We start from the raw sequence: 26,124 nt of genomic DNA, 5'->3' as shown, positions 1-26,124 counted from the left end.
TCAAAACGAAATTTCAATTGACCGCGCATGCGCATGTTAAATGTCTCAATATTTTTTTCTATGTTGTTTCAAAAATTATTTTATTATCAACATGATCAGAGCCTGTATATATATCTAGTAGCTAGGTGATAAACACTAAAGTTACCGCGTCATCACAAATTTGAAATTAATGCTGCTCGTCCTTGTGTGGGGAATATGAGATTTGTGCATTGGCTACGCCGACAAATCTACCAAATGTGTCGCCCTCTATTCAGGTGTATTTTATATCGCGTGGCACAAATTTTAACCATTTTGTTAACAGTTAGGTCGGCAATGAAAATTCCTTCTTTTTGAATACGTTTGCAGTGGTGTGCCATAACTCTTAAATTTTGGTTGATTTTCTTTCGAATTTCACGAAAGGTAAGTTGGAAAAAGTGTTTACTTGTTTATAATCCATTTGTATTAATTAAAAAAAGGTTGGTGTCAAGTTTAAACCGGTATACGGTTTAAAAAAAATCATTAGAGGTTAGAAGCACGCCGCTGGAATATGCAATGTAGTTTTAGAGGGGTACAGCTTATACTGAAATAAGTGGCTTTAGAACAGCTTCGAATCCAGTGTGTCCGGGCGGCATGGAAGTTCCTTCCATCTTGGTTCTTTCATGAATCGGTTGTAAGAAGCCGCCGGCCTTGTAGGCACACTGTAGTATTTATTTACAAAAATAAGTTTAGAATAAAGACTATGTGTCGGAGAATCGGATATTTTCGTATTTAAGTTTCTACGGAACAAATTAGGTAGGAAGTTTTTAAGTGTAGCCTATATTTTCAAACTATAATATTATGTGGGGAATGGCGTGCGTTTCTGCCTACCTGTACAAGGCTGTTGACTATGAAATTTACAAATTTGAAGGATCTGATAAGTAGTAATGCTGATTAAATGTACTAGATTAGCAAAACTCTGCTTTAAACAAGGTAACTAAGAACGCAAGGTTTAGCCAATTATTCCTCACTGAGTTAGTTTATTCGCCTATTTTTTGGGAACAATTATTTATTTTGCGTTTTCTTTTCAGTTGGAACCAGACCCTATGTTGGACAATTTGTGATTAATATTTTAAATTATAATAGTATGGCCCTACCTAGTCGAGCTAGAGTATATGCAGAAGTAAATGCCCACAAACCAAGGGAGTATTGGGACTACGAAAGTTATGTCGTAGATTGGGGACAGCAGGATGACTACCAACTGGTACGAAAATTAGGACGTGGAAAATACAGTGAAGTCTTTGAGGCTATCAATGTTATAAGTGACGAAAAGTGTGTAGTAAAAATATTAAAGGTGAGTTGTTTCGATTAGTTGTTACTGTAGGATGATTGGCCTAACATGAAATATTTTATAAACTAAATATCCTACTTATAATTTAATTTATTACCCATTTGTTGGCTAGGATGTGGACTTTCAAAATTAATATTTTGTTATACCCAATGATAGAGTTTTATTGAATCAACTGGCGACTGCCATGTGGCTTTTGAATATTTTTTCATCACTTTTGTATAGGCAAATAATTTAGCATTTTATCTCTTATCCACCTATGTCCCTGCTAGGGCAAAATTATGTATTCGCAAAAAACGAGTTCTGAGAAAATTGACCTTAAACTTTTTTTTTTCAAATTTTCAGTTATTATTCTTCCAATTAAAATTTATGTTATTGCACTACATTTTTAAAGTACAATAAATAGATTGTTTTGCCATTGTGAATATTTATTTGGAGAAAGTAATTAAAACAAGAGTAAGGTTAATACAATAATAATAAACAATTTATTGTTGAATACTCTTTAGTTAAAAAAATCTCTTAAACATCAACCAAAATTTTTTAAAAAAGTAAATAGGCAAGTAAAGCCAAGTGTATAACAATAATATACTGTTTTGCAGAGGATGTAGCTAAGGAACTACTAGAGATAAAACTCTGCTAGGTCGAGCTATGAGTAAATCTTTTAAAGTCTTAGGCTATCCTAAAAAGTAAATAATGCTTTTTTTGTGAATACACCATATTGCCATAGCAGAGTGTCTATAATTATTTTTAAAAATACGTAGAAAATGTTTAGTGAGAAACATTTTAAGTCAATTGATAAAATTGTTCTGTGTGTTAGCACCACTATTTTTTTAGCCTGTAAAAAAGAAGAAAATCAAAAGGGAAATTAAAATTCTAGAAAATCTTAGAGGTGGTACAAACATAATAACATTAGAAGCTGTTGTTAAAGATCCTGTCTCGAGAACACCAGCACTAATTTTTGAGCATGTTAATAATATTGATTTTAAGCAACTTTACCAAACACTAACTGATTTTGATATTCGGTATTATTTATATGAACTGCTCAAAGCATTGGATTATTGTCACAGTATGGGCATAATGCATAGAGATGTAAAACCTCATAATGTCATGATTGACCATGAAAATAGAAAACTACGCTTAATTGATTGGGGGTTAGCTGAATTCTACCACCCAGGCCAAGAGTACAATGTTAGAGTGGCGTCCCGATATTTTAAAGGACCCGAACTGCTTGTAGATTACCAAATGTATGATTATTCTTTGGATATGTGGTCTTTGGGATGTATGTTGGCATCAATGATTTTCCGAAAGGAGCCATTTTTCCATGGCCATGATAACTATGACCAATTAGTGCGCATAGCCAAAGTTTTAGGTACCGAGGAGCTTTTTGAATATCTTGATAGATACCATATAGACCTAGATCCACGATTTAATGATATTTTAGGAAGGTAAATGTTTCATATCCGAGCAAGGTTTAATGGTAAAAATTTTTTTTTCCTATTTAGACATTCTCGGAAACGGTGGGAGCGATTCGTACATAGTGAAAACCAACATTTAGTCTCACCCGAGGCGTTAGACTTTTTGGACAAATTATTACGTTATGATCATTTAGAGCGATTAACTGCAAGGGAAGCAATGGAACACGCCTATTTCTGTAAGTTATTTTACAAATAGTGGCAACAGTGACTTTATTTCATGAGACTTGCTTCAGTGTTTTATTGGACATTCTTTTTGTTTATTTTTTAAGTGTTGCTTTTTGTTTTACTTTTTTCTGTAAAAATAAGGTATATTTGTTGAAGATTTTTTTGGGACATGTTTTTTTAATTCTACTGAACATTCCTATTGTATAATACCTTTTTGGTTTAATTAAGTTGGAATATAAATATTTTATTTTAATTCAAGTAAAATATTTATTTTATGTCCAATAATAACCTAATAACTCACATTCCTTATACCCTTGCGTCCTTGTCCACGTTATCAACAATATCATTTATTCCTTTGTCTAACACTTAACAGTGGCTAGCAAATTTTTAGCAGCATATTGACCTCGGGACTTGGTTGATGGTATATTTTTTCATCCTTCATTTATCACTTCAAGTTATTGTTACCTTGGAATGGTTGTTGCAATTTGCTTATGAGATTTATCACTGGTAATGGTGGTAATGGAAACAATTGTAGATTTATGCTTGCTTATTGCACTTTTTTCTGTGGTTTATGGTGGTGTAGTAGTGTAGTGGTATCAATTTCATCCAATCAATCAGTTTAGTTTGTGAGAACAGCAAAAATTTTAAGCTCCAAACCCATCTGAATTATTGGTGACAGCAGTAGGTAAAGAAACTTTTATATTATAGAGTTAACTTAATGGAATATTTCTTCATCATGGTGTTAGTGTTTGCTATTTTCTGCAATTTTTTTGGATTACTTGTGGACCAGGTGTTGGAGTTTTAATAAAAAAACATGTAATCTTATGTCATAAGTCATTCATTGTTTTTCCGGGGCTGTTTCATATGGAGAAACCATTTTAAAAATTATTGATGTTGGGGTCCTATATCTTTTGCCACTTTAAAAAAAAATCGCAAAACGTTTATTATTATCTAAAGGGAAGTTAAGAAAAAAAATGCCTTCATGCCCAATTGTTCAATGCTATGAACATATGTAAGTATATTTTAAACTCATTTTTGAATAGCGTCATCTAACGTGCGCATGTTTAAACCTTTATTGCATTATTTTTGTTAATTTTACTGTGTAACACCAGGGGGCAGGCAACTAGGGATTTTCATAATTTTTGGAGTGAATCCGCAATTAAAAGGTGGTTGAATTAAAGTTCCCAAGAAGTAATTTTTGTATGATCAGCAGTTCTTGATATACCTATACCAGGACCAATCCGCAATCAGTATATGTATTCTTGGAGAGATGGATCAAATTATTTTCATTAAAAAATCAACTAAAATTTGGAATGGAATTTACATAGGAGATTCAAGGTATTTGCGATAAATTGAAAATCTTTTAAAGAATTTGAAACAGTTATTTTTAAATAATATTTTATCAGGTCGAATAGGTCTCAAAAAAAAAAAAAAAAATCCGCCAGGCCATGTATAAATAAAAGTAAAACTTGGTATATAACGCAGGATGTATGAAACCTCTGGGATGGAAATAAAAAAGACACTTTTTGTATTCCTTATCTATTTAGGGTGCATGCAAGCTATGGTATTCCGGTATCCTAGGTTAGCATAAAATGAATTAAACAGTGTATGTTGTACAGTTTGTGCCAAGTAAACCTGCAGTTGCATGTATTTCACATTGAACTTTTGAGTGTTGTAAGTATTGGTTTTCACAATATTAAATTTGACCCATTGGGAAATTTTAACGTTTATTTTTTTCTGCGTTTGTTCTAGATCCCGTGGTAAAGGAGCAATGTAGAATAATGTCAACGGTTTCATCTTCCCCTACTCCCGCTCTCCCAGGCAGCACAATGTCTGTGGTAGGAGCAGGTGAGTAGCCAAACAGGTAAAGAAAACTTCATTTACCAAGCCCACCAACATCCCATCACTTTGCCATGTCATTCGACTTTTTATTTCCAGTTGTAAAATAGCAAACATTAGATCTTTTTTTTTAAGTAATATTGAAACCAAGATGTATTTTTCCTTCAATTTCAAATGACTTTATTGTGGATGTAATTTTGAAAACTCTTATCGACTTTGTTACCAAGTTATTTGAAATTGTTATATATATATATATATTATATATTTTGCAAATTAATTGTACTATATTGTTAAAAATATGTATTGTTTGTAATTTTTGTCTATATTTAATTTACAAAGAATTACTAGTAGTCGATACTCAGTTTGTTTCATAAAACATGGCAAGTTACTAAGAAGAAGCTAGTAATTGTCTGTAAAGTGGAAATCGGTAAATAAATTGGAATAAACGTTTTGTAAATTATTTGTTTATTTATGAAATCGATTATATATTTAACTGGATTGTACAAGTGTACAAAATAATGATTCCTCTGTGGAATAGGCCCAATTAAAACCTATCGCTCTTAAGCTAACACATTTTCGTCTCTCTTAGGCTGTTCCTTTCGCTAAATATTTTAATTATATGGTAATTACAACACGATAAACTCTTCGATTAATTTTTTTTTGTTGTAAATTATCTTTTGCAATAAACTTTATAGAAAACATTTTTGTTTTTCAATAGCTTTAGAACCTTTTGCTGCTGAGTAATCAATTGCTTTTCTTTAAGGGGGGGTGTGTAAGTTATTTCGGGATAGGCAAATCAATAGCGCTAAAATACTTGGCTTTCTGTGAAAAAGTTGACAAAAAACGTAAAAAATAAGGTACGTAATTAAATTTTGGTAAGGCATTATTTCTTTTTAGTAATGCATCACAGATTAACAAAACTGTCGAAATGTGTTTATACTACTAAATAGATCACTATGAGGTTATGTACCTAATTCTTCCAGATACACAATACAAAAAAACTCAAAAACTGTAGAAATGGCTCCTCCTAATGATAGGACCAAGAAGCAATCCTAAATTAAACTTGGCAAAGTTTTTTTCTTATTTTCCGTACATGGGCGTGAATGTCAAATACGCAAACTGGAATCAAAAATATAGTTGACCATTCCATATGGTGGCGCTTTTAAAAAAACCATGGAACTAAAAAAAATGTTTTTCTCCTTAATATGACATTTGAACAACTATTTTCGTGCTTCAATGTTTTAGGCATAAATTTTAGAGTTACCTTAAATATTAATTTACTTAAGGATTTCCATAGGGATTTCAGAAGCTTTTTGCTGCATAGAATTGAAGACAAGGTCCAAAGAACAGGTAGGTTGGTCTTGATTAGAATCCGATAACACCAATGTTCTATATTTGCATGTGTCGAAGAAAGAAGAAGCGTAAAGTTTTTTTCTATAAATATGAACCTGAAGATTATGTTTTTTAAAAGTTGACGGTGGCATTCATTTTGCTTTAAATTTCATAATCGAGGTTTCAAGCGGAGTTATAAACATAAACAGGGCGTGTGTCGAGGATCCCAATGTAACACAGATGGCACTGCAAGACGTTAATCGAGGTGCGTATAACAACTCGTAGATGGCGCTTTAGTTGTAGTATGTGGGTCCTTTATCGAGGTTCAAGGAGCAACGCAAGCATGGCTCCTATAAACGAGATCATACTAAATTTCACCGCTACATTCCGATTGCATTTTCTTATTTATATCATTTTTCTAACCCGTCCAAATTATTAAATGTTATTTTACTTTTTGTACACTTTGTGATTTATTGTAGCATTATTAATTGCTGGGGAATTCTCGTTTTATGAATTTATTGAGGTTTTTGTTTGCACTTCTTAACTTTACATTATCTACATAGTCAGGTCAAATTCATATCAAGAAGTTTTTTACTGATTAAAAGAATACTGTCCCTTTGTCTAAGCTCCACCAAAATTCTATATTTATATATGTTCCTTACTTGGAGTAATGCCCAATTTACATGATTTGAAGGACAGTTGTAGTATGTTGTAGTATTGTAGCATTGAAGCGAATATTGTGTTTTAATATTCGCAACCAGTTAGAAACTGTCTTTAGTAAAGTTTAATTATTTTCTATTCAAAAATTATGGTAGAGCGAATTATAACATTACAACATTTACTTCGCTTTTCAAGAAATTTGCATGAATGCAAATTATATTCCCCATTTCATTATGTAAATATTCTTCATGCCTAGACACAACAATCACTTCAGATAATGCAGATTTAAAAGATCTTTTTTCCGATTAATGACTGTCAATCTGTAGGCCTGACGTATATTTTGTCAAGTATCCAGGATAAAGTCCATTTCTTATGCGCAGCAGCGATTTGACTATCGATGAAATATGTTATCTCGGAAACGGTTCGTTTAATCGGAATAAATATAATTATAGATATATTTTTATCTTTACTAACCATTAAAACGCTAAGTTCAAACTCAGAGTTCTTTAATAGGCTATTAGAACAGCATTGAAATTTAACAAAACAAAATTCGGAAGGTCTATTCTAAATCAGAATTTACACCACTGTTGAAAAACTCTTTTACTTTGATTTGGGCTTTTTCCGGCAACAATCTGCAAAACCATATATATTTATTCATAACAGTACACAGCTTAAATATTAAAATTATATTCTTCTACTCTTGGTTTATTATACCCAATATTACTTTTCTTTAACAAAATTCGTTTTACATATTAAAACATATTTTTTTTTCCCATTGTGTTTCTCGTAGTTTCTACAGTGTCCGCAAAATGCGTCAATAGTCTGCTCAGATTTATATTTATTTATTGTGTATGATAAATGAGTTTAAATAAATTTAATTTTTTAAATAAATTCGAAGTTTTACTTATAAGTTTGGTAAAGAAAATCCAAAAATTATTTGTATATAACTTCTAAACTTTTTTAATAAAACTTTACTCCATTTTTTATATTTTATGACCTACCCTGTATACCGGCAATTGGCCGAGCGATAATTATTAATAAAAAATAATTACCTGGTGAGAATACCAACTGGTAGAAGAATTTCGGGAATAGTTATTTCTGTTTTTCCAGTCCTTTGAGCTTGCGCTATCTTCTGAGCTACATGTTCGGGACTTAGAAGATTTAATGCCTGCTCGAATTTTACGAAGGGCCTCTTGCACAACCCAGTGTCTACCATAAATGGGCAAACGGTGGTCGTTTTTATTTGGTTAGTTGGATTCCATCTCAATTCTTCAGCCAAAGTTTCCATTAAACCTCGAACTGCAAACTTCGATGCCGAATATGGTACCAAATTTGGAATACCTACGACCCCAGCAATCGACGATAAGCAAACAATATGACCCCGATTAGCTTGCTTCATTGCTGGCAAAAAAGCCTCTAAGGTCTAAAAGCCACGTCTCTTTAGTTTGAAACGTGCTAGTGGATTTCTAGCACCTACCCAAAAATGAGCCAATACGTTTATATCCATTATTCGTCGAATTTCTTCTTCCGTGTGTTGTTCCAGAGGATGAGTGGGCATAATACCTGCATTGTTTATAAGAATGTTTACATTACCCACTTCCTTTTTAACTTCTTCACCCACTTTAAGTACTTCCTGTCTATTGGAAACATCGCACCTAAAATCAATTCGCTCTTAGTAATTAATTAAGTAATGTCGTGAGATTTACGTACACATAGCAGTGGGGTCTAGCATAGCCCCTTTTAACTATCTCTTCGGCTGTTGCTTGATTGTTCTTTTCATTAATATCCCAGCATACCACCTTGGCTCCCGCGGCTGCATATTGATAAGCTAATTGTTGACCAATTCCATGGCCAGTTCCCGTGATCTAAAACCATTCTAGTCATAAATGTTAGGGATTAACTACGTTCCATGCTGTGCATTCATAGGTTTATTTTTATGTATCATTTTTCAAGGTTACTGTTAATTGCAGGCACGCAAATAAACAAAAAATATTAAGAAATGTAGGAAATTCACTTGTGCTCGAATGGCCAGATGTGTGTTTATACTTATAACAGATATAAATAGCAACCTTTTAAATCAACGTGCGAAGTTTAATTTTAAAAACGCTCAAAGGGAAATGAATATAAACATTTTTATATTACTATAAAAGAAAAAAAAATGCAAAAACGATAAAGAAAAGAATAAGAAAACAAGGGTTTATCACTTCTTTAATTTCACCAACTGTTTTAATTCCTTTTTGAATGTGAAAGAATATCCACTGGAAGTGAGTTGTATTTGAATCGCGTTATATGTGAAGAACTAATGGAACTTAATAAACTAAAACAGAACTAAATATTCACGGACTTACCTATTACCAATGTCAAAAAGACTAATTACATTTTCTATTAATGAAACATCTGTGTTAACTTTTAATTATCTCTAATTAATATCTAGTACTTGATTTTTTGTATATTTAGAAAAAAAACGTATTTTGAAATTTATTTTGTACATAATACGTGAATTAGCAGTATGTTCTTCATAAAAGGTCTAAAACCATTAGATAAGTATAAAATTTTTGCAGTTTTGTACAAAGTTTATAACAATATATAACACTCAAACATTTATCATATTTTTTAGTTAGAAATTATAACTTGCACATTTTTCTATAATACGATTTGTTAAGAAGGACATCTGGTTTATTTTTTAAATCATTTCATAATTTCACTACTACTAATTGATGATTGTATTTTAGACCATATACAACATTTCCTTAAATAAAATTGGAAATATTTGACCGACCAAAACTTTTAATAATACGTTATTAACGCTAATATTACTTGATGACAGTGTTGCCAAGGGGGTTTAGAAACCAATTCATTATTAATATTAGGTCATCGATCGAAAAACATGTAACTAGAGTGGCTAGAAATTGTATTTTGTATATTTAAATATCCCTGAAAGCTGGAATGAATGTGATCTTATTACATGTGAATTTAACTAACCAAAATTTACAGAATATATTATATTAGTCTGGAAACTTTGGTAGAAACTAACGCGCTTATCAAATGAGTTTGATTTTATTACGCTTTAATTTAAATTAGAAATCGTTTCATAATTAACCTTATTTATTGCAGACCGATTTAATTATTTTCGTATGAAAAAATGCAAACAAATGCTTACCAATACTATTTCCCCTTTGACCGATTCAGGTTCGACAGGTACAAAGAGCCGAAAAATAGATTCAAGGATGTAATAAAATATTTGAAATTGTAGAACGATGAATTCAAATATAATATATATAATATAATATAATATAATACTCCAAAATCTGTTGCTGTATGGTTTTGTTTTTCACTTGCCTGAAACAATGAGGCGATTTGTAATCAGATTAGCGTTTATTTAAATGGCATAAACTTGCAAAACTCGTTTTATAAGCATTGCAGAGCTGTTTGTTATTTCTTAATACGCATTAAAGCCTTTTGGAAATATGTAGAAACCACAATAGCAAACGACAAATATATAATACGCGCATAAAAATTCGCGTTTGCCGTAGCGGAAAAAAATGTAGAAAAAAAAATCGATCATAGCTTGTTAATAATTTACATGGGTGTTGCAAACCGTGGTGCAAGACGAACAGCATTTGTCAGGAATTTAAAATAAATTAATAAATACTTGATACATATTTATACACGCTTACCCCGACTTAACATTGTGTTTATTTTCCATGTTGCAGCAGTTGCGTAAATTTAAAAGTAAAAGTCACTACCAATATGCGTTTGCCTCTCAGCGAACCACTTCAGTACTACACGTAAACTGAAGTAAACCAAACTAGTCAACATGTGAAATTAAAAATTGACCGAATCTTCCTCACTCTACCTTCGATTGCTCAAAGGACGTTATAATCAATTCTATGAAACCATATCTTATCTGTACATTCGTATTTATTTATTCTAAAAACTGTGGAAAAAAATTGTTTCTCTGGTGCGAATTTATTTTTGTTGTTGATTTGTATGGCCCTGACCTTACAATTATTCCTCTTCGCTTCAAAAATTAAATCGTTGTGGTTTTTGTTTCATTCAAACCGCAGCAGCCATCTCAGCTATACTAAAAATATAAATACAGGGTCATCCACGTTATAGCCGAAAATTGTGCCTAAAAATGCGGCTTTCAAAAAATATTATTTTCGGGATATGTGGGCGCCTATTACAATTGCTTTTTAAAATTACTTTAATATTATATAGGTCGTCCCAAAAGTGCTAAAATTATCTCTCCTTTAATGGAATTTCCTGTATATTCTAGCATTTCTACAATTCTCCGGTCAAAACATTAATTTTGAAATCATTTGAATTCTGGGAAAATGTCGCACAATTACTCCTGTCAGTTGAAGCTTGTTCTAATGTTTAAGAGACTTTTACCGGATTTTATAAATAACATAGGCAAACCAATGCAATAAAAAATATATTAGGTATGCAAAAAGTTTTCCAAACGACTCTTTAGTCACGAGTGTGTTTGGATACGAACGCAGCAGAGCAGGTATTTACTAAACGAGTGTCTGAAAAGGTTTATCAACGTCTTGCATACTATACATTGTATAGTATGAACTGCATACATACATAAATGTTTGAAACAGCCACTACGCTCGTACCAAATGCAGCTCGTGACTAAAGTGGCATTTCTCAAATTTGTTGCATAATATACTATTATTTGAGAAAACACCGAATAGCGCAAAACATCATCACAGCTTGGCGATAGGAACCCCTAATAGGTAATTAAAAAGTACAGTAATGTGTGTGTGTGTGTGTTAAATTAGATTAAATTTTTGGTATAACAATGGAAATTTTCGCTATGAAAAACTTAACAGTCTAAATGTCGAGACATTTTTTTTTGTAAAGACCTAAATCCCATTTATGCAATAAACCAAGTGTTCAGCAATTTTATTTCTCTTCTAATAGTGAGGGCAATAGGTCAATTCAGGCTAAATGTACAATAAATATTTTAAAAAATGATGACAATCGATCATAAATCTTGACACATTGTAAAATAGAGCAAAAATTGGCAATTATTTTAAAATTAGTTGTATCGTCAATTTTTTAGCTTCAGGAGTATATAATATATGATTCTTTCAGAATTTGTGGAAGCCTAACAGAGGGAACTCTTATTTTTAAGTTGTTATTTTAGAAATACTCGAGATCCGTTGCAGTATTTGAATTTTAAATTAGACGAACTACATTTTATAACACAATTTTTTAATGAAAATGAGGAAATAGTTTTAATGCAAGTGAATTTAAAAAGCTAGAGAGAAAGATAGATATATGAAAATATTGTTGGTAAATTATTGGTTTATTTGGCGGTGTAATAAAATGGTGGACATTTAAAAAGAACTCTTCAGCATTATTAAATTACAGCAAGTAAACACATCGCCATTATAACCCATGTTTCACATTCATGCATTTAAAATTAACATTGTCTCAATAAAGACTGCATTGAATAGAATATTTCGAAGCTATATAGATATATAGATTTTGTTCCTTTTCTTACCTCTCCAGAACTTTCAACAAGACACTTGAACGTGAATCGCCCTGTATACACACTCGATCATGTTTTTGGAAGTACTAACTAATAGTATTAATTTTTATAAAATCGCAAAAAAAGTTAATATATTTATTTACGTTAAGCATCTTTTTTCGCAAAAGTGCAGTTCGGTCACAAGGGTATTAAAATAATTGAAATAATTAAAAACAAATTATACTGACCTTGGGTGGTCATAATTATTACGGATTATTTTTTGTTTAGAACTTTGTTGATTATTAGATTGAAAGATTGCGCATTTCATATAGTAATTAGCTTCTTTGTTTCTTCGATATATCAATACAATTGCTGAAATACTGGTATACACATACATACACCTATTTGCAGATATCCATTGCTCAAAACTATTTTGGATAATCTAACTTGTGAATTACAAAGTCATATTACTAATAATATTGCTTTCGTTTCTGAGATTATTTTTATTATTGTTGTTTCGCAAACTCATTGATATAAAATAGTTAGACATATACACCGCGTCCCATTTTTGAAGAAACTAACCAAAACTAACTACGCCATTCGATCCTACGCCAGATTTTTTAAGAAGTAGCACTTATCTTGATTCGGGTTTAAAGGCCGTCGTCGGTTGGTCTACGTCCAACATCGGAGATGGAACGACCTCTGAAGAAGCTCGCCACTCGTGCTAGCGAAACGTTAGGAAGTAATTCCAACCGACGACGGCCTTTATACCCGAATCAAGATAATAGCTTATCAACGGGCCACGAAAGCCTTAACCAATTTATCAAGTAGCACTTATGTTTAGTTTTTGCTTTATTCTTTTTTACTCCCTCTTTCCTTTCCTTTTTTATTTTTTTGGACTGCAGCTTATAGCTATAAATAGTGTATGTACAGAGTGATCTTTTTATTATGGGATGATACCTTTTCTCAGAATCTGTAAAATATGTCAAAAAACAATCAAACACGAGTGGTTTGGATCTTTGTGAAAACGTAACAACTTTCTTATTGTAAATGGAACACCCTGTATATTCAGGCATATTCAAATTCTTCGGGACTTTCTAGATATATTTGATATATAAAAACCCATAATTTTAGTGTCGTATATTTTGAATTTTATGATATTTTGCAGGTATACATATATTTATGGATTGAAAACCTTTGTTATATATTTGGGATTGATTTCCTTATAGAAAGGGATCTAATTTAGTGGTTTGTGTTGATATTTTATAAATAAATCAAAATATAATATTAAAAATATACATGGCAAATCGTAAAAAGTCTTTTTTTTTAAATAGAAATACCTACCTAATTTTTCTAATTGTATCCTATTTCGCATTGTGAGTGAGTGTGACTTTGTGTAAGGTTTCCTATTTGAAAAAGTTATAGATTTCTAAGTACTAACAATAAAACGTTTTTTATTACAAAAATGCTCTGACAAACACTAGCACTACAGAACTGTACTACAGAAATGTCCACAACTTAGGCTGATTTGGTTTAGAAATCAATATTTGCCGCAGTTCGTTATGTTTAATTCTATACTGATATGGAGCACTGGATGTGATTTTCCATGGAAACAAAAATGTAAAAAAGTAAATATCTTTAAAAATGTAGAGATATAAAGTAAAGACTAAAAAAAATGGACTTATGTTTAGCAAGACAGGTTGTTTCAAATTTGACTTTCGGCTACAGTAAATATACACGGTGACTCAAATTAGAATTCAATTGGATCCTATTTCTATACCATTAAAAAAAAAAAAAATTTATTAAACCGGTGTGTATTTACTTGCTGTTTTAGACGATGTATTTATAAATATACAATTCTCCAAGGTATTCTCATAATAAAAAATTGCAATCAGTGCAGTGTTTGTGGTAAGTATGTGTAAATATTTAAAATTAAATTAAAAATGTGCATAATATAATATTCTGCTTTATTTAAATGTTCAAGGTCAATATGTTTCCACTTATACACACATAATTCATTGCTTCCAAACTATTGTTGTTTTTAAAAAAATTAAATTGCTATTAAATAATTTTATAATAATGTAATGTCTTTATTTTGCAATAAAGCAAATACATAACCATCCAAACCACCTAATTGAGAATCTGTAGTAAAAAGTTGTTAATTTTATCATCAGTTTTTTTTTAATTAAAAATATATAATACATTACATAAATATAATACATTAAATAAGATCTAATTTTCATTTTGGTATGTTGTGTTAGATTTGAAATTTTCGATTTTAATGTAATCTTTAGTTACGCCCTCAAATTTTACGATTAAAAACTGCTTTCATTGTCCGGCTTCAATAATCATTTGTTAACTTAAGAAAACTTATAATCTATGTGCTTTGCGATTTTATATTAAAACTTACATTGCGTTAAATCTAAATCCATTTCTATACCGTTTAAAATATTTTCGACCCAATTGCCCCTATTCAACTGTTAAATTTTTAATTAAAGAATTAATCATTAAATAGGTCCCTACTATATTATTGGGCTTCGATCCTTTTTTTTTCACTACCTCTTGCCTCATTTTTTCTAGGATGAGTTAAAAAATATATTTTCTTATCATCTGAACACCCTCTTTTTCTCTCTAGGTTTTTAAGTTAATAAATATTATAATTATTATTATTAGGTACTATGTAATAATTATTAGAGTCAACCTTTAAAACCATTACATTTGTGCGTGTTGGAAACGTATAGGAAATCTCAGAGGGCAAATGATATTTGCAGCTATAAAACAGTCATAAAAAAAACTGTATTAATCGAAATAATAGGTATAGCACCAATCACTCTTTTTATATTGCAGAAAAATTAAAGTTTCGGTTGGGAGAAGACCAATTACTTCCAACTTAAAATTCCACACACACCCCAAGTTAACTGAACACACAATTCTTGAATTCTTGTGCTGATGCCACGTTTTATATTTGATCCGAGATTTGTTTAAATAGAGTTCGTTGGGTTGCGGGACATAATAAAATATAAATAGTATTCTGCCGCATTTAACATCAGAAAAAATATGAAAGCAATAAGGACAGATAGAATAACTATAACACTTTAACTGCTTGCTGATCTCCATGTTTTGTTTTCTTGAATTAGTTCTTTGTACAAATATAAAATTGGGTTTGGCAACGCTGCAGAGCGTAGTTTCGTAGTCATCGTCGGTGAATGACAATATGGAGCATGTTTTGGCAGAAATATGAAGAAAAAAATGTTAGGAAAAATCCAATTCTGTAAATATCGTCAATGATTAGTGGTAGGTAATTATTAGATATTTTAATGTATTAAATGCACTTAAAATTAAAGTCGTTTTAAATTAATCTCCGTTGGATGAGCCACCATACTTACACGCCTATTTTTGTGATGTCAGGAAAAACTTTGTTTTTCTGGCTTTCAATGTCAAATTAATTTTCCATTTGGAGACGAGGATGTGCTTAACGAAGAAAGATAAGTGTTTTATTTTTATTTTTAGATCCTGTTGGTAGAAAACGGGCTCCTGAAGGATGGGGAAGTTACTATCAAAAATTTTTGGCAATAAGGAGATGAGAATTTTGATGCTGGGATTAGATGCTGCAGGAAAAACCACTATATTGTACAAATTAAAATTAGGCCAGTCAGTTACAACTATCCCAACAGTGGGATTTAATGTGGAGACGGTGACCTACAAAAATGTGAAGTTTAATGTGTGGGATGTTGGTGGTCAAGATAAAATCCGCCCTTTGTGGCGTCATTATTACACTGGCACACAAGGCTTAATTTTTGTGGTCGATTGTGCAGATCGTGATCGAATCGACGAGGCGCGTCAAGAGCTTCATAGAATTATCAATGACCGTGAAATGCGGGACGCAATAATACTCATTTTTGCTAATAAACAAGACTTACCTGAAGCTATGAAACCCCATGAGATTCAAGAAAAGTTAGGATTGACCCGTATTCGGGACCGCAATTGGTATGTTCAGCCAGCTTGTGCAACAACAGGGGATGGATTATATGAGGGTCTAACCTGGTTGACTAGTAATCACAAGTTATAGCACTCTTGCTGGGCAGATACTCAATTTAGTACATGCAATTTGATGTAGTTCTAAAGTGATTATTAAAACAAGGTTAAGAACTGTTAATTTCAACATTCCAATTGCGAACCTAAGAAGATGGTGAGACAAAGCCATTATTACCATTGATGACAATGGTTGTGCCTCTCGGACCAGTGTTCTTGGTTATCGCCTCCTAGTAATACAATTTGTAAATAGTTGGTATTGTATTAACATTTATTGTTTTATATTGTAAAATATTGTTGCCGCATTTAAATCCTAAAATGAATACAAATCATAAGTAAAAATCTGCTTGTTAGTAAATATATTTTCAGAGTTGATGATTTGTTTGTCTGGAGGTTAAAAAATCTCAGATCATTATATACCATTTTACTAAAGTTTGACATTTGTTTAAGTGTTTGATGATTTTATTTTTATTCTTATACCATTTTGAGTTAATTTCCTCAATATCTTCACATATAAAGACTGAATAGATATAAGAATGTTTGGGCCATTTAACAACAGAAATATTAATGCCAGTATTATAGAGATTTGTGCCAAAAATTTCCAATATAAACATTAACTAAAATAGTCTACCGAATAATTTATGATGAGGCAAATATTTATGTTAAATTAAAGCAATAAAATATTTATAACAGACATTTACCAGGAAATTTTTTGCACAAATATTTGCTGGGCTCATGTCGGATTAAAATTTGGTTATTACTAATTCGATGAAACATTTCGTTATACGGTGAAATTACAAACAAATCTAAGGAAAGTGCTTTTATAGTTTCAAGAAATATCTTGCGTCCATAGCATTTTTAGGTGAGATTATAGCATGGTAGATTACCATTGAAAATATTTGTGCTTGAATTATAGGAGATATGTAGACATCATTTTATTTTTACACTGAAATGTGTGATGGGATGTTAATTGAAGAAATATTAAATATTAATTCAAATTATTGCACTTGCTTACTAGGAAATACTTAGGAAAATAAATGATCAGAAGGTTTTGGATTAAAAATTTGTGAAATGTTGAAATGCTTTAATTTGTTATTATGTACATACAAATTATGCTTATTTAATATGACTGGCAGATTGTGGCATGTATGTATTATTTAAACAGTGATACTTTGGGAGCAATACTATTTATTTTGCATAGTTTAATTGTGACATATTTTCAATTGGAAGTAAAAATATATGTTTTTAAAATTCGACGCTATTATGTTAATTACATCCTCAAAACTTTTGAGCCAATGTTTATGTAACCCTAATAAGATGTTTCATAAGCAATTGAGCATGTAATTAAAATTCATGTCTTTGTTGTATAAATTGTATCTTATAAAATGTTAATCTAATCGGAATACGTGTAAGTCAGATTACCGCAAAGTATTTTATAAATTTGAACAGTTGTACCATATACCACATTAAAAACGAAATATCTTTAAAGTCAATTAAAATGTCAATATCATTTTTTTTAAGTACACCCCCTACTGACATGTGATTTTTTTTTGGAAAAAAGATTGAAAAATAAAAACGTCTCATGTTATTTGGATATATATTTCTACATATGTAACACTTTCATATACATAAAATTTGCTAAATCACTTTAGTTCCTATTAATAATTAAAATTTGTCATAGATTTAGAGAGACTAAAATTATTTTATGTAAAGTTGGTAAAAGGTCAAAATGATTATAAAAAAAGAGTCAAATTGAATTTTAAATATAAATCAGACTATTGTTCACACATTTCTGGTTTTCTCTTGAACACATGGCAAACAGACTTGAATAAATCTTTCAAAATGTTTTTCTGTGGAACAAAGCTTTGGCTATCATTCAGTTCAATAGTTGGAATAAATCGAACCCCAGGGTTCAAAGCATGAGTTCTCTCTCCATAATGCTTTAAAAGCTGAGATCCTTTAATGTCAGCTGCACAATTACTTATATGACTAAAATCAATGTCTAATTCACGTCCACACTGGAATAGAAAACCATATATTTTCTATGTATTTTCTACATTAATCTCACCCTTTCTCCTGCTTCTTCAGGCTTCATGTTATCTGTGATCATGCAGGCAATGTATCTCAACCTCAGTTCTTGATCAGTAACATGTTCAATTACACAAGAGTGTATTTTATTAGCAACACATTCTAAAGATTCATGTTGGCAACGAAAGTTGATTGTACCATCCGCTCCAATAGTTGTCTGCAATGCCCTTCTCAATGTCCTACAATTGTCTTGCTAAATAATAGTCCTTACCTCAGCTTTTCCATATGGTACCAAATCAATCTCAATATTACTTTTCAGTTTATCAAAAAGTGGGAGAAGTTCGCCAGTAATAAAAAATTTTGAGTCGGGACAGAGAGCTTCATAATATACACTAACTTTAACTTTTTCAACATCTTCACCAAACTCGTTCTTTCTTATGATTTGTTCAATGATTGGTTTTCTAGGGAAGACATAATGTTGGAATGCTTTGTACAAAATAATGACTATCACTAATGTTGCTAATATTCTTGAGTATTTTGGATTCATTTTGGCAAAAACTGTCAAAAGTGGAGTATACTACTACCATGAGGGTTGAATTACCCCTTCGCCTCAAAAAAGCCACTTTATGTCGATTATTAACCAATTTGCTTCTAAGTTTCTAAAACAGCGCTTAAAACACACCACACTAATTGCTTCATAACCCCCAACCTATGGAAAAAACTATGAATGTGAGCAAACTTCGCAAAATGTTAAATCAAGTTTTACAAAATTAGTAGGATTTTTTCATTATATTTTTTACCTACATATTTTTATGAGCAGTAGAAGAAATAGGGTGGCATGTTTTATTGGCAAAATATATTATGTCTCTTCTAAAAGCGACCCTTTTAAATGGACTTATACACCAACTGTATAAACAATGTAAAATTAAAAACAAATATTAAGAAAAATGACTAGGAACACTGCTTTTTAAAAGCGCATGGTTGTTACGTTTCGAATGTCAAAAATTTGGAGATACGAAAATTTTAACAGCAGCTGATGCGCATTAGCTAACCAAAACTCAAGAACGGTTAAATTACATTCTCCTTGGGTTAACCAGCTAGGATAGTTATCAATTATATTTTCCTCTCGTGAGCGGTACATTGGTTTGTAACAGAAATTTTCCTTTCCAAGTATTGTTTTTCAATATTTTTTAGGTGCTTATATTTCCTTGCGTTTTTATGAAACACTTTTATCACGTAGTATAGACATGTTAATTTTTGTTAATTATCTAAACAGCTTAATGTCATAAAAATAAATCTAATCAGTTAGCCTTTCGAAAAGAAAAAGAAAATTTTACATTAAATACTTGTCTGGAATTGGAACCAGGTAGGTAGATCGACTATTATTTATATAGTAATGTTGCTCTATTAGTTTGAAATCAAATTTATCGAAATTTATTGTATTAAGAACCATATTAACCTGTTGCTTTACAAATAATACATTGACCTTGTTCGAAGTGGGGCAGGTGACGTCACTGCATGAGCTGTCGACGCGTGAGTACTAGAATTAGGTTAACAGATTTTTTTTTCTTTTCGCTGACACCAAGACTGAATTATCTACTCCTAAGTGATTGGTGTAAGTCATACATATTGCTACTAGATATACATAGAGGCCCTGCCCATGCTGATTATACACAAACTGCGTCTTTTAATATACGCATGCGCGATCATTTGAAATTCCGTTTTTAACCAATAAGACTTATCCGCGTTTAACAGCCAACATGACCGCTGACACTGCGTCAATTTGACAGATTTTAGTTTAAATGTAATATTCTTATGGCAATTTTCTTTCAAAATATGACTAGACCTCGTTAAATGTTGTGGGAAAACGAAATGAGTGTAACAGAAGACAGAAAATGACGTCAAGTGCAGTTTGGTGGTTGAAATTCAGAGCCACGCGCATGCCCTTAAGTGTAAGCCATATTTCCTTTTCTGTTTAATTTGTTCTTTAAATAATTTTTTAATTCATTTTATTTTCCTGTTAGTGAGGGACCCGAAAGAACCATTTCTTTTTCATATTTATTTGTAATTACGCAACTATGGCGAATTCATTAAGAATTTTTTTACTTGCCTTAAATGGATTTTTGTCATCATACTTCTCAGTGAAATGGTGTGGTCAATTTTGATAAAAACAAATTATAATGGATACCTATTTATTACCTCGTATAAAAATGTTACAAATCATCTCTCAACAATATAAAATACATACTATTTAATTATAAACAGTTAAAAAAAATAAATCCAGTTCTTAATTTATGGTAATTTGCCGAAGACCATAGCTGCAACAGACATATGGCATTGGCATGGATAAATCTAAGGCTTCAAAACTGGACAACTTATAATAAAGTGGACGGAATCGTTTGTACAGAAGTAAATCACGCGATTGTGCATTAAACGAAAAATTTATCACATCACACCATATCATCAAAATGTATAGCAGTCACTTTTAACATAGTATTGCCATGAGTATTAAGGACAGTAAAAAATGTACAACTACATGAGAATGCAAATACGAAGCTGTGCTTCTAAAATATTCGGGATTTCCTGTAAGAGAAATACCAAACATTATGAAAAGTAAATATTTAGGATTAAAACAATACAAACCCATTTGGAATATTAGTTCGGGGGAACTCATACGACCGTCACCTCCATTTGAATAGGCCAACACTCTCATCCTGTACGTTTTGCCAGGGGAAAGATTTCTGACGTAACCTTCGAGGTTTCCCCCAAATGGGATAATAGTATCGTTGGCTGTGCTCAGATCTTGATCAAATTCCCAAACTCGAATCTATAGATGTAAAAGCAATATATAACTCCAAGTTTTTAGATTGGTGATATTACAGCAATGATATTCTTGAGAGTAGATCACTAATTAAGTGGACATTAAAATAGAATGCAGTATTTATCATAGCATAGAAAAAATACATCTCTATATCAATGCAAACTTTATCAGAAGGAATGTTCTATGAATATTCAATTTCTGTCATTTTTTTCAGATTCACGAATAGTTATCGCTTATCATTGCCTTATTTTTTTACTAATCTATGCCGGTTTATTTTGTTGGTTAAATCTTGTCAATTAATTGATTTTAAGAAATGAAACCTTTGTATATCTTGTCTGGCATGGTGTGTGTTTGTTCTGAAACCTCTGCAATTTATTAATAAGGCAACAACATCAATGAAAATTAAAAATACGCATAATAAAGAATAAAAAAAGCTGATTCATGTCCACTTTTGAATTTTACCTTATAACCCTGTAAAGGCTCCTCCTCTAGTAATGGTTGCACGTAGCGCCATGTTACTCTTATGGTAGACGGATTCATGCCGTATACTCGTACAGACGAAGGAGGTTTCTGTGGAGCTTTCCTGAAGGTACGTTCTAAATACCTTTCACTTTCAGGCCCTTCACCTGCCGCATTATAAGCCATTACTTTAACAAAATAATACGTATCGGGCTGAAGGCCAACAATTAAAGCCCAAGAACGAGTAGTCCTGGAAAGATAGTAAACGCTGTCCTGTTCGTTAGTGTCTTTCTTCCAATATTTAATCTACAGGGAAATTATAAAAAAATAAATGCCATTACCTAACCGTTTGCACTCACCCTGTGTCCTATGAGTTTGCCTCTGACTTTTTCGCGGGTTTGTTCGATCGGGTTCCACGAAACATTCAACGCTGTCGAATTGTAAGAGAAAGCCACTACCAACTGTGGTGCCACTTGGGGCATATCTTCCGCCGAAAACACGATAGCTTCTTCGCTAATAGGACCGGCACCGGCATCGTTGATTGCTTGAACCTTGACGATAAACTGGGTATAATAAAATTTAGGCTCAATTTGGACAACAGCGGTATTCGTGTTTCCATATTCTTTAAGCACGACACTTTGAAATTCCACTTGATCGTCCAGTCGTTTCCAAAACACTTTGTAATGTATTCCAGGTGCGTTCTGTTGGTCAGGCTTTAAAGGAGTCCAGGTGATAGTTAAATCACCAATCTTTCCACCTCCTCCTCCCACATTCGATGGAGCCGCATAGGGTTTGTCCAAAGGCGTCTGATGTTTGGGACTCGGTGCCGAATACGGACCCAAACCTAAATCGTTCCAAGCAGCTACTCGAAATTCGTAAAAAGCCCACGGAGTCAAAGTGGCTTCCATATCTGCTTCCTTTCGGCCTGTGTAACGATCTATTTCCCTTGCACGCACGTTTTTCGCTAAACTAATCCAGGAAGCGTTCCAGTTGGTCCGTCCCGAAACTGAATAACCATATATGGGCAATCCATGAGAAGCGCTGTCTGTCCATTGCAGGGTAAACGCATTTTTCTGGATTTTAACCACTTGCAACCCTCCAGGTGGTCCTGGTGGTCCTTGGACCGTCACGTGACTTTTGGAAGCGATTACGCCAACAGCAGATTGGATAACACATTCATATTCGCCAGAATCTGCGAACGTTATATTCGGAATTCTTAAATAACCTCCGTCAATTCTCTGGAAAAAAAAATGTATACAAGGGTGGGATAAGGTGGATAGTTTACCAATCGTCCATTGGAATTCTTTATATCAGTATCCCGAATCCTCATATGATTGTGGGTCCAAATATAGGCAATATCGAGTATCTCATCAGTCACTGCATAACACTGCAAGTCAACATTGTGCCCTACTACGGTTACCACACTTTGTAAAGGACTTTCAACAATACGAGGGCCCCCTAAAATACAAAATCCGTGTCTCCCAGCGCGGTTTAAATTAATTACCGTGGCTAAATTACTGAGTACAATCAGACGACCCTGAGATTCCGCTACTCCAAGTTCATTGCTGGCAATGCAAGTGTAAATCCCATCATCATCCCGAGACACAGGCCCAATAAATAAATTTCCATTTTCATATATTCTCCTGTGACCTCCGGAACCAATTTCGATGCCATCTTTTCTCCACACAAATCTGGGTCTGGGAGCAGCCTCCGGATTGCATTTAATAGTTATGTTACCATTTTCAGCAGCATACGTCTCAGATTCCAGGGGATTCTTCTTAAAGGAAGGCGAAAAGGCTAAAATGTTGAATAGACAAAATTCAATGCAAATTAAAACAAAATAGGTGTTTTTTTATATGAGGAAAAACTTACCCAGAACTCTCAGCTGTGCTGAGGAATATTTCGTTTTTAATGTATTGGTAGCGCGACACTGGTACATCCCGGGATCTGTCTCGTCATTTAAGTAGTTAATTGTTAGAACATTGTCACGTATATTAAAGCGAGTTGGGTCCAAATCGCGCATCACTAAAACACAGATGTAAAACTTTTTCCTAAATAGATAAGATATAAGTTGTTAGTACATAATTGTCGGCCATCCTTCCACCATGTATAATTTACGTCTGGAATCCCAAATGCCTCGCATGTCCATATCAACTCGCTCTTTTTATCAATGTACTTGTCAGTTAGTGGAATGGTGAAATTAGGCTCGGCTTGGATATTGAGAATCACTCCATTCTCAATGCTCATACGGTCATTGTAAGCTCGGCAGACATATTCTCCTTCATCTTCAATGTTTACATTTGGAATAATTAGAACTCTACTATAACTTGTTAGATAGGCATTTCGTGGCAATTGTCCATCTTTTCTTGTCCAGTTGTAGCTAGGCACAGGGCTAGAAGACAAACAATTATTATTCTGCTTGCTCACATGAAACACAAATGCTTACTATCCAAAAGCAATACATTCTAATCTAACATCTTTTCCAGCGATAGGAGCTTCAGGAAATGCTTTAGGAAAATTATTTGCAAATTTTAATTGTTGATAGCTCGCTGTAACCGAGAAGCAAACAAGTCATACATATCTCGGAGTAAATAAATGGGTGATTACTTACAATGAGGATTAACCCTTAGAGGAAAGAAAGGACCATTTCTTCCAGAATCAGAAAATTCTGACTGGACACTGCAACTATAATTTGCACGGTCAATTGTTTCTAAAGCTGAGAAATACAAAGCACCATCATTGGACACAAAGACACGTTTATCTTCTTCTACAAAGTTTGGAAAAAAATCACGTGACCAGGAATATCTCACAGAAGGAAAGTGATTTGGGGGATCACAATAAATTGATTTTCCCCAATTTAATTCTCCAACTTCTGGTGATCTCTTCAGTACAAATTCCAATATAAATCCAAAATTAAGGTTCACACTTTCTGAGATTACTGTACCAAACCGATTTGAAGCTCTGCAATGATAAGTTGCTCTGTCCAGCCTTTGTTGAGGATCATGTATAATAAGGGTGCCCCCACTGACAGTATAGCGTGAATCCCGCAGAGGTTCAATTTCATGAGATACCAAGGTGTCATTCTCATAATGTTCTCGATACCATTTATAAGTAGGTGTCGGATAACCTGCAGCTAAACAACTAAGGCTAACATAGTTATATAGCTTTCTTTTTGAAGTGTCAAATGTGGCATCTATAGGTTGCCTCACAAAATAAGGACCTCTAGGTATTCTTTCAGGATCTTTTATGTCCGTCCCATAAGTGTATGTGCGATTGTTAACATGGAGTCTTTGTACTGCAGTGACAGATGCCTGACATATGAATGGCAAGTATTCTTCACCATTAACCGGTTGCAATACCCAGTGCAATAAGTCCTTAGAAAATTTATAAACAAGATATTCAGAGATCGCTGATGTCGGCTTATCATCTAAAATTGCACCCTCCATTGTGGGCAACTGAGAACCATCAGGATTAGTGTAGTAATTTGGAGATTGTTGCTGAGCTCCAATATACCATCGCCGATGTTGTGGATCATAACGATTTAGTTGTTGAATAAGAAATCCATGCTTTTCAAGGCTATTCAATGAGACCAAATCTGAACCACCACTTTCAACAGAGTAAGTCTGCAATAAAAAGAAAATACCCAATGAAAATTACCAAAAAATAAAAACAAAGCTTCACCTGACAAAGTTTCCTTGCTTCAATATATGATCTCAAAGGAGATTTCACAAATTTAAAACAATGTTGTTGAAAGGGAATCCAATATTCGGGACATTTTAAGTCTTCATAATAATTATTGCTACCAACGTAATTATTGAAATCAAATTCTGGGTTTTGACTGTCCGCTCCATTAGTCAACAAACATGAAATTAATAGGGTGAGAATCATTTCCAAATGAACCAACATAATCCTCAGTGATTGTTTTTCAATCCCTTCATTTAATTAGTATCATTTATGTGTGTTCTAATTGCTTCCCTGTTGTGATCATCTGAAAATAAAAGTCTGCTGTCAGAGTTAAAATGTTAAAATGTATTCAAACAAATTATTCTTAATCATTGTCAAGATGAGTTTATAAAAAAGATTTAGGATTCCCGTACTTTGCAGCTCTAGTGGTGCGGGGCACTAGACACCTGCAACAAAAGCAAAGCTCCCCAAGCTTTTTAACTGTACATGGGAGTGGCTTGAATCATGTAAACAATGAATTTTTTTTGTGATTTATATGTTTATTTTAATTCAAAAATATTTATTGAATACAAACAGGACAATCTAATTACTTACCATATAAATACAAACAAGAAACGATAAAATTATTAAAAAAATAAATAAATAGTCCAACAATATAACCTGTGAAATAACCAAACTCAAACACGTCTTTCTAACTCACTGACATAGACTATATTTGTTTTGTTGGTGTTGTTTCTTGAACTTAGATTAATGCTTCGAAACAAAACTGCCAGAAGGAAGAAGAAGAAAGACTGCAAAAAATTTAAACTGACTTTAACAAAGTTTGGCTTTGACATTAGAG

The 26,124-nt window shown here is 32.5% G+C and overlaps 5 protein-coding genes across 7 annotated transcripts; 2 read left to right on the top strand and 3 right to left on the bottom strand.

The window, feature by feature from the left end:
• Nucleotides 1-574: 574 nt before the first annotated feature.
• Nucleotides 575-5,019, top strand: LOC132708661 (casein kinase II subunit alpha). 2 transcript variants are annotated; one of them, XM_060681129.1, is made up of 5 exons: nt 575-771; nt 1,047-1,309; nt 2,138-2,748; nt 2,806-2,954; nt 4,696-5,017. In XM_060681129.1, exons 2-5 carry the CDS (start codon nt 1,103-1,105, stop codon nt 4,797-4,799), a joined length of 1,071 nt encoding a protein of 356 aa, XP_060537112.1. In that variant the 5' UTR covers nt 575-771; nt 1,047-1,102; the 3' UTR covers nt 4,800-5,017. The 2 variants fall into 2 exon arrangements, with proteins under 2 accessions (XP_060537112.1, XP_060537111.1); XM_060681128.1 differs by lacking the exon at nt 575-771 and adding an exon at nt 778-948 and having other exon boundaries at nt 4,696-5,019.
• A 2,244-nt stretch (nt 5,020-7,263) lies between these two features.
• Nucleotides 7,264-10,051, bottom strand: LOC132708662 (short-chain dehydrogenase/reductase family 16C member 6; the record flags this gene model as incomplete). The annotated part of the gene is made up of 5 exons (XM_060681130.1): nt 7,264-7,406; nt 7,827-8,197; nt 8,252-8,429; nt 8,485-8,639; nt 9,935-10,051. Coding segments are annotated over 5 exons (894 nt in total), but the record flags the coding sequence as incomplete, so codon positions are not given.
• A 5,392-nt stretch (nt 10,052-15,443) lies between these two features.
• On the top strand, nt 15,444-17,544 carry LOC132695827 (ADP-ribosylation factor 6). Its single transcript, XM_060660334.1, has 2 exons — nt 15,444-15,553; nt 15,770-17,544. Exon 2 carries the CDS (start codon nt 15,801-15,803, stop codon nt 16,326-16,328), a length of 528 nt encoding a protein of 175 aa, XP_060516317.1. The 5' UTR covers nt 15,444-15,553; nt 15,770-15,800; the 3' UTR covers nt 16,329-17,544.
• A 140-nt stretch (nt 17,545-17,684) lies between these two features.
• Nucleotides 17,685-19,379, bottom strand: LOC132695826 (gamma-interferon-inducible lysosomal thiol reductase-like). 2 transcript variants are annotated; one of them, XM_060660333.1, is made up of 4 exons: nt 19,124-19,379; nt 18,591-19,028; nt 18,360-18,536; nt 17,685-18,309 (listed from the first exon to the last, which is right to left on the bottom strand). In XM_060660333.1, the coding sequence occupies exons 2-4, from the start codon at nt 18,864-18,866 to the stop codon at nt 18,067-18,069; spliced, it is 696 nt and encodes a 231-aa protein (XP_060516316.1). In that variant the 5' UTR covers nt 18,867-19,028; nt 19,124-19,379; the 3' UTR covers nt 17,685-18,066. The 2 variants fall into 2 exon arrangements, with proteins under 2 accessions (XP_060516316.1, XP_060516315.1); XM_060660332.1 differs by having other exon boundaries at nt 18,591-19,379.
• Nucleotides 19,380-20,494: 1,115 nt separating this feature from the next.
• Nucleotides 20,495-26,017, bottom strand: LOC132695822 (contactin). Its single transcript, XM_060660324.1, has 12 exons — nt 25,878-26,017; nt 25,281-25,587; nt 24,211-25,222; nt 24,046-24,148; nt 23,681-23,991; nt 23,472-23,624; nt 23,118-23,396; nt 22,885-23,057; nt 21,959-22,837; nt 21,603-21,905; nt 20,963-21,146; nt 20,495-20,902 (listed from the first exon to the last, which is right to left on the bottom strand). The coding sequence occupies exons 2-12, from the start codon at nt 25,503-25,505 to the stop codon at nt 20,805-20,807; spliced, it is 3,720 nt and encodes a 1,239-aa protein (XP_060516307.1). The 5' UTR covers nt 25,506-25,587; nt 25,878-26,017; the 3' UTR covers nt 20,495-20,804.
• Nucleotides 26,018-26,124: the final 107 nt, after the last annotated feature.

The sequence above is a fragment of the Cylas formicarius genome, unplaced genomic scaffold (assembly GCF_029955315.1).
Source record: "Cylas formicarius isolate icCylForm1 unplaced genomic scaffold, icCylForm1.1 PGA_scaffold_12__32_contigs__length_19106922, whole genome shotgun sequence".
Classification (NCBI taxonomy): domain Eukaryota; kingdom Metazoa; phylum Arthropoda; class Insecta; order Coleoptera; family Brentidae; genus Cylas; species Cylas formicarius.
The sequence above is the reverse complement of the archived record's forward strand: the minus strand, read 5'-3'. Positions and strand labels throughout refer to the sequence as shown.